Source organism: Pecten maximus, unplaced genomic scaffold (assembly GCF_902652985.1).
Source record: "Pecten maximus unplaced genomic scaffold, xPecMax1.1, whole genome shotgun sequence".
NCBI classification, from domain to species: Eukaryota; Metazoa; Mollusca; class Bivalvia; order Pectinida; family Pectinidae; genus Pecten; species Pecten maximus.
In genome coordinates this window covers 80,965-93,031 of record NW_022979175.1, presented here as the reverse complement: position 1 = coordinate 93,031, position 12,067 = coordinate 80,965, and the positions used below count along the sequence as shown (strand labels likewise).

Below are 12,067 nucleotides of genomic sequence, written 5' to 3'. Positions count from 1 at the left end.
CGTGTTATCGTATATGTCACAAAATTTGCATTTTCAGACTATTGATCAACGAATTGTGATAACCTTTTTATAATTAATCATTGGTGTTTTTTATATACATATATCATCAAATTTGAATGGTTATTGTTCATAAGGATATTTTTTTAAAGATATACCCAATAATATGAAAAAATACAAAATAAAAATTGGTTTACCGTGATGTCCCTTTAAGCCACACAATAACTTACCATAACCAGCGGACTTGCCATTCTCTGAAGCAAAGTAGATGCCTCTCCCTACGAGGCCACCACTATGCGGCATAATACGAAGGCCACCTTTACATATAGCTGCCACCACAGCGACGTTGGTTCCATGCCACAGAAGTTTACGATTAGTTAGCTTATCATGGGCCTTGAACCGGTCACCCTGGAAACAAAGATCAGTAATTCAGTAAAAAAAACAAAAAAACAACAACTTCCAAACAAAAAGACCAGACCTAAAAGCAAGGAATGTCATGGAGCTTGTGATCGGTCATGATTAATTATCTGAATGACCATGATGAAACTTATGATTGATCATGAAGCCTCTGATTAATTCTGATGATTTTGATTATGCTGATTTTCATGATTTTATCATTACAGGATAACACTAACACTAATGTCTAAATATGTCTCTCATGAAGGTTGTGTAAATTTTAAATTTGATATGTTGGCGGTTGATGAAAGTGATATAATTTGTAACTGTAGATCAATAAAACAAAATAAACACAAAATTTCATTGACTGACACATGTCACTCAACCAAGACTTAAAAAAAGACTTCCTTGGAAAGAATGCTATGTAGGGTACTGTGTACATATGTTTAAATATATGTCACTCATAAACATTTTTTTTGAACTTTAAGTTGGAGATGTCCAGTAGAGTCCTGTGTACATGTACACCTCACAACTTGCTTACCAAATTCATACACTTGATTTAAATGTACAATAAATCAATATCTTAGATCATCAGTGATACTATGTGTTGTATTTGATAATATTTTTAAACAAGTTATCAATCTTATCTACATATATATAAAAATATCTTTAAACAAGTTATCAATCTATATATATATAAAGATTGTTTTTTAAATTTTTTTTTATAAAGCTGTTTTATATAATACACATGTTTATAAACATACCTCTCCGTCACGGTCCATGCGCCAGATGTATTTAATCTTTGTTCGTCTCCAGGCTGAAGATGTACTGTTGGTATACGTCTCCAGGATCTGTATAACAAATATCTATTGTTATAACACACATACTGGGTAATGTTAAATCATTATATGTCTACTTACAGCTGCTGCTGCTGTAAAAAGTAACAGTGACTTTGACCTTGACCCTAAAACCCTGAAATCTAAGCTTGTCCGAGATATCATGGTCCTTTGTATTTTTGTGTCGTTTGATCAAAACCCATCAAGGTATACATGTGTGTATATCTATATATGGGGCAGAGGCAGAGTGGTTAAGGTGTACCGACACTTTAACACTATAGCCCTCCACCCCTGGGTTGCGAGTTCGAAACCTACGTGGGGCAGTTGCCGGGTACTGGCTGTAGGTGGTTGTTTTTCTCCGGGTACTACGGCTTTCCTCCACCTTCAAAACCTGGCACGTCCTAAATTACCCGGGCTGTTAATAGGACCTTAAACTAAATAAACCAAATAAACTAAATAAACTAAATAAACCAAATAAACCAAATAAACTAAATAAACCAAATAAACTAAATAAACCAAATAAACTAAATAAACCAAATAAACCAAATAAACTAAATAAACCAAATAAACTAAATAAACCAAATAAACTAAACCTCAAGATATGAAGCCACTAGAGCGCTGACAAGGATTTATTAGAGATAGTGATGGTGACCTTGAACTTGACCCTACAACCCTGAAACTCCATCTTGTCCAAGATATTATGGGTCCTTTATACTTTGATCAGAATCCCTCAAGGAATTAAGCCAATAGAGTGCTGACAAACATTGGTGTTACGTATGTACGTACATTTAGTCCCCCACTAGTTTCGGCATGGTAGGAAACTATACAGAGATAGATTGTTATATCATAACACAAGGTATATAGCTATGATAACACAATATATAATTATATCAAGATCACAGCTATCTTAATCTAAATTTAACAAATGATTAAACCCCGATTTCCCCCATTAGATGAATAAATGTTTAAAATAAACTTACAAATCATAGTGACAATGTATTTTAGACAATCTTGTTAACATTGATTCTATGATATTTTTGCCATTATTTGTATGTTGTTTATTTATCAATTATATCCATAGTAACCAAGCCTCTTAGTGTGAAAAATTAAATTAAATTGGAGGCTTGTCTTTTGACTGTGTTAATAGTCTATGGAAATTTCATACATAAATGTTCATTAGCTCAAGAGATACCAAAAGATAAAGAGAAAACTAGAAATGACTGAAAGAAATAATGTCGCCGCTGCCACTTGACACCCTGAAACACAGTTTGGTTAAGATTGATTCAGCAGTTTCTGAGAAGTTACATTGCATCATACAGGGTGGCATGGACAAGGATAACACTATATACAGAGTAACCCGCTTATTTGCATAGCCTTTTTTCCATGACAAAATATGCAAATAACCGGAGTATTCATATAGGCGGAGTTGGGTTTTGGCCCCTCTTATACACTATGTAGATCGTCAGGTAGGTACAAAAAAAATGGGCGCTATATGATTGTTTACGTTATTTGCATTAAAACATATTTAAAAAAAAAGAAAAAACATTATTTAAAATATAAGAGTAAATACGAAAAACATGGGTTGTTATTCTTTGTAAGTGTACAAATATTTGCATACACTTCATCGTTTACTACTTGTCACTCCGAGTCTCTGGGTCCGACATCGGTCATACACGCGTGGGTTGGCACTACGATGTACAATGTGATCGTTTCAATAAACATTCATTATCGTCTTGAGATGTGTTTTGTTCCTGCTATGAGCATATTAGTTGTTTGATCATACATGATGAACTGCTTAAGCAATAGACTGTCTTAAATGACCGTGAGATGTGTACATGTATTGTCGTTTGGGTTTGTTTTGGAAAATGGCGCACACACACAAAGAGTTGTCGTTCATTACACATATGCTGGTTTGGATCGATGCTATAATAAATAAACAAATCTCATCAAAAGATGATGCATATCAATATTTTATTCAGTAATTCTTCTTCACAATGCTACTGATATGGTCTGGATAATAACTAAATGTCGATATCGATGTCAGGTTGATCTTCTCTCTATTTTTTCCCTTCCTATTACTAATCTGTGTAAATTGAGAAACATCCCTCCAGTACTTTTCAAACCAGGGAACCTATATATGAAATTTGAGATTTAGTGATACCGGTAATGGCTGTCTGTCGGCCATGTTATTTTCAGATTGGGCCCAAAATGCAATACGATGGACCAAGGGGAACCTATTTATGAAAAGGACAGAACTCCCAAAACAACCATTATATGTGAGAGATCTTGCATACCAAGTTTCATAAATATTGGTTGAGAGAGCAAAAAGTATTAACTTGACCATATTTTATACAACTGGGCATGCTAATTATTTTTTATTTGACATCAAACATACCTATACAGTAAAGTTGTTAAGTTTCCCAGGGCTAACATTTTATGACTGCACTGTATTGAAAGGATCATTGGTAATAGTTTTGACGCAATACCACTTTGTCAACAGTTTGTAACCAAACACTTTTATACATTTTTGAGTGTACATAATTTTACATTATCATCATATTATCATAACCAACTACATGTTACATTTTGGTTTGTTGACGATGCAGTAAAATTTGTTTATAACAAATCCTTCTGAACCAGAGGAAATAGTTTGATATTTACAGGGTATATATAGGATTTTAAAATAAGCAAGAATGAGCCAAATTGGGGATTTTAACTTTCTTTGTAATAAGCAGAAATTTGTAACAAATCTGTTTACTTTGCCATATCAAGCATGAAGGTACAAACAATGTGGTAACTACCTTGTATTCTTGGGACTTGGAATCTAGAAGATCAAGCTTACATCTGAGTAGGCTATAATTGACATCAAACGGATGTGGTTCTTTCCCAGCCGTACTCTGAAATCATAACAATAAGCTACATTTGAGGAGGCTATATAATTGACATCAAACGGATGTGGTTCTTTCCCAGCCGTACTCTGAAATCATAACAATAAGCTACATTTGAGGAGGCCGTAATTGACATCAAACGGATGGGGCTCTGTCTCAGAAGTACTTTGAAATCACAACAGTCAACTGTAAATTAAAGGTTTTTGTTGATAAACTACATGTATTAGCCATCCCTTCCATGAATCGTACTGTTAATTTTTAAGTTCCAGTTTGTCTGAGAAATAATGAAGACGTACTCATGAAGACAGGGAATCAATTTACATGGTATAGATTATTTTTCATTTATATAGGAAATTATCTTTCAATTGAAACATCTAATATTCTGCTGAAAACGAACCCTGCCAGTGACGTACATCTTTGTCAAATAAAACTAGCTTTCTCGTAAAGAGAAACTAAAAAATAGACTTGACTGGTTTATACTGTCATGGTTGTGTTCTTGGTCAAGACTCTTAACCCTAATTGCTCTGAAAGGCATGTGCCTGGCGTACCGTTTCTTGTTTAGTGAGGTAGTCACTAGCTACTACTAGGAGACCCTGTCTCAAAATTGGTCAATAAACCCAACAAATAGACCCTGAAGGGACAGATGTGAAGAGTTACCTACCTTGCCTGATCGTGTGTTCTTCTGCAGACTTTGCGCCAGTTCAATATCTCCCAACACCTGAGAACGAATACAGGACAATTATGACACCCATCTTATAAAAATACATGCTTGTCCAAACAAACCTCAACTTTAATCATAACTTTTATTTCATTTTTTTTTTAATTCCCTTCTTTTTTTTTCATTTTGAAATTTGAATTTACACTTTCTTATATGATGACAAAAATATTTCTGATAAGACAGTAATAAAGACAATTTTAATGCAAAACATAATTTCATTATTTGCTAGATTTAATACAATTTGCTTAGAATTATAAACTAGGGTTAGTAGCGGTTAGCAGGTTTAGCGTTCATAACATTACTAGCCAAATATCATTTTTGCGAACTGGTAAATCGGAAAAAAATTTTTTTTTGTTTGAATTATTTCCCTTGCATTATTATTCCATCTTGTTTCCGCACCAAATACAGGTAAACATGTCTGGCATGACTGAACACTACTCAGTTTTGTTTCGTTTGATTAGGCAAGAGCTACAAGTATAGCTGAGTTAGTAATTTTATGCACAGGTACATGTGTCATTTCCATGACAACCGTATCGCGAGAGACTGGTTCCTTCTGTTGTACATAAGACATGTACAGTGAGTTTATTTTTTCTAGCTAATTTGCCTTCTGGTGATCGGTCTATGAATATTTAAACACATTCTTTTTTTACTTCGAATACTTTATTAATGCCATTTATTTTGTCAGCCGTCATCAAATATCGCGAACTATCGACTTTTTGTATACTGCATGTAATATATGTAAGAAGCAACTTTTGTAGTTGAAGCTTGAATAAAATCATATGCTTTTCATATAACATTGTTCATTAAAGTATTGAGATGACTGATGTCTCTGATCTAACAGTCATGGAACATTTGACATTTAAACTGTTAACAGTTCATATTGATGTTCCCGTAGTAGTTTTGATCCAAATTAACAACCTTATAATAAACCATAATAAAATCAACCAATCATTATTCTGTATGGTATCATGTGACCACAGGTTTTTGTTTGATATGAACAGAAATATTTTATTACATAATACTGTGACACAGCATTACATAATTAAACGTCTTTGTAAATATCTGAAATGAAAACACCTGTCATGTGACCAGTAAAAATACATACAAGGAGCATATCCATCTTTTGACGAATGGTCTCGAGGTCATCGATTGTTGGAGGGATCTTACGGCCGAAGTTGTGAGGAATAACAGTATAAAACTGGGAGGAGAGATTAGCCAAAGCTATCATTGGCTTATTCCCCTTGACGGCTGTTTCAATTTCATCCAAACACTCAAATCCCTTTGCTATCTGGCTCTTACTTATTTTCCCAAGGGGCATCTTCTTGACGTCTGAATGACAAACCACAACAACAGTTTTACAATTACCCTGTCACCACTAATCTGGTTGTCTCACTCTCAAGTCACCACTAATCTGGTTTTACCACCATCATGTCACCACAAATCTGGTTTTACCACTATCCAGTCACCACTAATATGGTTGTCCCACTATCCAGTCACCACTAATCTGGTTATCCCACTATCCTGTCACCACTGATCTGGTTGTCCCACTATCCTGTCACCACTAATCTGGTTGTCATCACTAATCTGGGTTTACCAGTCTCCAGTCACCACTAGTCTGGTTTTACCACCATCCAGTCACCACTAATATGGTTGTCTCACTATCCAGTCACCACTAATCTGGTTTTACCACCATCCAGTCACCACTAATATGGTTGTCTCACTATCCAGTCACCACTTATGTAGTTTTAACACCATCCAGTCACCACTAATATGGTTGTCTCACTATCCAGTCACCACTAATCTGGTTTTACCACCATCCAGTCACCACTAATATGGTTGTCTCACTATCCAGTCACCACTTATGTAGTTTTAACACCATCATGTCACCACTAATATGGTTGTCTCACTATCAAGGCACCACTAATCTGGTTTTACCACCATCCAGTCACCACTAATCTGGTTGTCCCACTATCCTGTCACCACTAATCTGGTTGTCCCACTATCATGTCACCGCTAATCTGGTTGTCCCACTATCATGTCACCACTAATCTGGTTTTACCGCCATCCTGTCACCACTAATCTGGTTTTACCACCATCCTGTCACCACTAATCTGGTTGTCCCACTATCCTGTCACCACTAATCTGGTTGTCCCACTATCATGTCACCGCTAATCTGGTTGTCTCACTATCTAGTCACCACTAATCTGGTTTTACCACCATCCAGTCACCACTAATCTGGTTGTCTCACTATCCAGTCACCACTAATCTGTTGGTCTCACTATCCAGTCACCACTAATCTGTTTGTCTCATTATCCAGTCACCACTAATCTGGTTTTACCACCATCCTGTCACCACTAATCTGGTTGTCCCACTATCCAGTCACCACTAATCTGTTTGTCTGTTTGATAACGAAGTTGAGGGAACTACATGTTTGGAATAAAGGTGATTAGTTACGAGTGGCTTCAATATATGGTCAATATTTTCAATTGTTCGCTTTGAAAACCAACCTTAGTGGTCAGAAATGTTCAAGTTCATCAGATAGTAAGATATCACACGTTGATAACATTGGACTTAAATAACCTTGAGAGCAGGACAGGGTCATTTATATGAGAAAACTTTATATAGCACTCCATTCTAGGAAGAATGTGGAAAATCAACGTGTGGCTTCCTGAACAGAAGAACATTATTACAGCACAGACGTCTGCTTCTGGTTAGTATTGATAGAAAAATAAATTATCCCCTCCTCCTACTATATCAACAAGGTGTTACACTTGAAAATCTACGATGCATCAACCGTGGATCGGAAGTTGACCTGATTGGACGACAGTTATAGTTAGTATTGTTTATAGAGCTGTCGACCAATCACGTCTAATTCCATTCCACAGTCGATGCATCGTAGATCTTCAAGTGTTACACCTTGTTGGTATAGTAGGAGTAGGGTCTAATAATTTGTTTTTCTATCAATACTAACCAGAAGCAGACGTCTGTGATTACAGCCTTTACCCAATTACATGCTAAGTTAACCTTTGACCCTAGAAAACACTCAAATTTGACATTTAACCGGGTTTATGGTAATGAAGCATAATTTGACAGTTTCAAGTTAATCCTAATGGTGGAATTTAAAAAAAAATCAGAAAGTTAATGCATGGTACAAGTGGACTATGATAGTTAAAACTTACTTACCAATGTCAAATTTCTCCATGGCTTGTTTAAACATGTCGTGGTCAAAAATGAGTTTCATCAGTATCTGGGTAGCATTGTCCAGTGTGCAGGGAGCAGTAGGACCCTTCACCACAGGTGCCAACTATAACATTCAACAGTAAAAACATTGACCACTGAGGTGTGCTAAAGTATGACCACCAAACTCATGAGCAAAAACATTGTGACCTATCTGACAATAGACATCACAGGGTTAACTATTTCAATGACCATAAAAGGAATGAAACTCATGATTAGCAATATTAACCAATAGCATGCTTCTGAGAGGTAGCAACTTGTACAATCCATGACCTTCTAACAGTTAAAATATTGTGACTCATATCAACTCAATATACCCTGAAAGAGTGTGACTCATACATGTATTAACTCAATCACAATTCAAAGATTGTGACTTATATTTACTCAATAACATTTAAAGTATTGTACCTCATTTTTATTCAATGAGTTAAAAGATTTTGTCTTATATTAACTCTATAACAGTTAAAATATTGAGACACCCATATTTACTCAACAACATTTCAAAGATTGTGACTCATATCAAGTCAATAACAGTTAAAAGATTGTGACTCATATTACTTAAATAATAATTAACAGATTTTGACTCATATTTACTCAAATGATTGACAGTTAAAAGATTGTGACTCATATTTACTAAACAGTTAAATATTGTGGCTCATATTACCTAAATAACGTTAAAAGATTGTGGCTCATATTTAATAAAAAAACGTCCAACACCTATGATTTAACCACAGATTGTGATTTTAAAGGGAGATAACCAATTCAACAAACCATGCCAATTGAACTTGTGAAAAAGTAATAAATATCATGATCTTCCTTAAGGAGATAACTGCTTATATTGTTTTAATACATGTAGGTTTTTACACTTTTCGTCACTGCACTGGCTGCTGCATCCACTTCATCCTCTTCCTCTCCTGCCATCTCTATAAGAGTATATTTTCCTGGGGCTGCCTTGAAATTCTCTCGATTTGCCCATTTGTTCTTTGTTTTGGCTGAAAACTTCTTCCCAAAGTCTGACGTAGCTTTGGTCACGTCAGTGAATGGTCCCTTCATGGAGTTAGAACCTGGCTCTCCCTGTTTATCAATAAATACACATCGCCAGTTTTACTGAATTTGTCGCAGGAACAGGGATAAATCCAAGTCGGGGTTCATACGGATTTTGTCAAACCAAATTCAAGGCCTTTTCAAGGCTTTTTCAATGTCTTAATTAAATATTCAAGGCCCATTTTACCTGTCATCTAAGTCATCTTGAGAGGGAACAAGAGAACAAAAAGGCAACTTATAACTATCCACTTGATCAAAATACAACTTGACATGGTAATTATTAATGTCTGTAGGGGAGGCAGCATAGACAAGGTTGAATCCAAATGATCAGTGGCCAGGGTTTCACTTATCCTAATGAAACCTTAATATTCAAGGCTTTTTCAAGGCTGTAAACCAATTTTCAAGGCTTTTCAAGGCCCAAGGTGAAATTCAAGACTTTCTTAAGGCCTGTGCTAACCCTGCAAGTACATCTTCTGCTATACTGACTAATCTAAAAGGCGGGGAATACCAAGTTGTTAATTTTGGGATAATCTGGAAACGGAAGGCCTGGTGCAGTGGCCACACTATGCCAACCTCCAAATGATTACCAGCAGGTAATTATTATAAGGAGTCTTGGAAAGAGTATCAAATTATTTGAAAATAATAAAAGTATCCATCTTATATTACCCTAATTTGATAAAAAAAAAAAAAAAATCCCATCAGAAAGATCTTAAAGTTTAGCGAGTTCTATTTGTTTATTTGATAAAGTCTTATAAACCACACTTTTTCTTTCATCAAGGTTTGGGGGAGTCTTTCTCCTGCTTTGGGACTTTTTTTCTTGTTTTTGAGTTCTTTTTATTCATAGGGGAAAACCAGCCTGTGGGGAATGTTTTATATGAAGTAAATATATTTGATCCCTCTGACCTTGAAAGTAGGTCAAGTTCGTTCATTTCAACAAGCTTGGTAGCCCATACACTAGCATGCTACTGGCTCAGTATCATGATTCTTTGCCTCTTTCTTAATGAGAAGAAATTGAAGATGAAAGTTGTTTACAGACAGATGACGGTCCAAGGCAATTGTGATAGATCACTTGAGACTTTGTCTCAGAATGACATATATATTTCACGTAAAATGGGTGTACATGTAGTAGAACACAAACTTCTAGGAGTTTATTTTGAACACAAAACACTATTAAAATGTATAAGGTATACCTAGCCTTTCAGTTTCTAAAAAGTTATCTAAAACACTATTAAAATGTAAATGGTACATACTTTAAATAAGACTTCAGAAAATAGTTTTACTTGAAAGTGACTGTGGTGTTTCATGATAACATACCACTCTGCCCCATCTGTTCCAGGCATAATAGTTTGATCCTTGCTGCAGAACCTGGATCACGTAGTACTTGTTGTTGTTGTGTCCGATATTGGTCTGGTTGAGCATACAGTCGTAATCACTATATACCTGCAGGAATGAACAGATTTTATATTAATAGCTCGAACGATGGCAGCTTTTAACAATGTATTAATTAGCTTAGAGTTTTTTCTTTCAAATAACTACTGAAACATTCACTAGACCTTATATCAACTGTGTGCCAAATCACCAACATACCAGTTTCTCATTCTGAGTACTCCAGGTGCTACATTCACTTTCACTCTGCATCCCTGAAATATATGTCATGGCAAAGTTGACGTCTGACTGCCACATTACCAAAAAGGCTAATGTTATCCTATGATGTACATGTACATCAAATGTATCTCCAGTTATATACTGTTAAATTGCCTGGCCTTTGAATTAGTTGTCACTCCATTATGATCTCCAAACGAAATACATCAGCTAAGCAACGACTGGCCAAGATTTTTTCCTGGCAGCAATCTAAAAGCTACTCATGTACCTTTGACTTTGCATATGTGTATACACCGTGACATATTCCAAGGATGTAGAGAGTGAACATCAAAATTTGGAGTATTAAGGATGACCTGTGACTGCGATTAATACTATCACGTAGTATTTGTTGTTGTTGTGTCCGATATTTGTCTGGTTAAGCATACGGTCGTAATCACTATACACCTGGAGGAATAAACAGATTTTACATTAATAGCTCGAACAATGGCAGCTTTAAGCACTGCCCGAGATTACAGGATTTTCTTTCAAATTAACTACTGAAACTTTATTAGCCCTTATATATCAATTTATCATCCTGGATACTCCAGGCTTTACATTCACTGTCGCCCTCTTTGACCTTGAAATACATGTATATCATCTCATGGCAAAATTGACATCTCAGTCATTGCCACCATGTGTATGAAGAAAAAATACTTAATTTGATCCTAATTTAATTGACTGGCTTTAGAATATGATTGTCGCTCAACTATGATGTTCAAAAGAAATACATGAGCTTAGCAACCGGCCAGGTTTTTTTCCTGGTAGCAATCTAAAAGCTAGTTGTGTGCCTTTGATTTTATATATGTACATATGCACCATGACATATATCAGGGATGAAGAGAGTGAACATTTGGATTATTAAGGATAACCTATGATTTCGATTAATACTAGGAGGCAAGAGAGACTCGGGTCAGATTTCAGGATTCCATAGAGAGACTCGGGTCAGATTTCAGGATTCCACAGAGAGACTCGGGTCAGATTTCAGGATTCCAGAGAGAGACTCGGGTCAGATTTCAGGATTCCATAGAGAGACTCGGGTCAGATTTCAGGATTCCACAGAGAGACTCGGGTCAGATTTCAGGATTCCACAGAGAGACTCGGGTCAGATTTCAGGATTCCATAGAGAGACTCGGGTCAGATTTCAGGATTCCATAGAGAGACTCGGGTCAGATTTCAGGATTCCACAGAGAGACTCGGGTCAGATTTCAGGATTCCATAGAGAGACTCGGGTCAGATTTCAGGATTCCATAGAGAGACTCGGGTCAGATTTCAGGATTCCATAGAGAGACTCGGGTCAGATTTCAGGATTC

General features: G+C 35.9%; 1 protein-coding gene across 3 annotated transcripts in view; it reads right to left on the bottom strand.

The window, feature by feature from the left end:
- Nucleotides 1-247: 247 nt before the first annotated feature.
- Nucleotides 248-12,067, bottom strand: part of LOC117318298 (protein mono-ADP-ribosyltransferase PARP3-like) — a gene marked incomplete at its 3' end in the record, with an annotated part of 46,975 nt that continues 35,155 nt past the window's right edge. For 2 of the 3 annotated variants that reach the window (XM_033873296.1, XM_033873297.1), the window contains 8 exon segments: nt 248-405; nt 1,158-1,244; nt 4,031-4,126; nt 4,779-4,835; nt 5,941-6,164; nt 8,019-8,139; nt 8,937-9,146; nt 10,431-10,556. In XM_033873296.1, coding sequence (XP_033729187.1) covers nt 248-405; nt 1,158-1,244; nt 4,031-4,126; nt 4,779-4,835; nt 5,941-6,164; nt 8,019-8,139; nt 8,937-9,146; nt 10,431-10,556 — 1,079 coding nt within the window. 3 annotated transcript variants of the gene reach the window in all.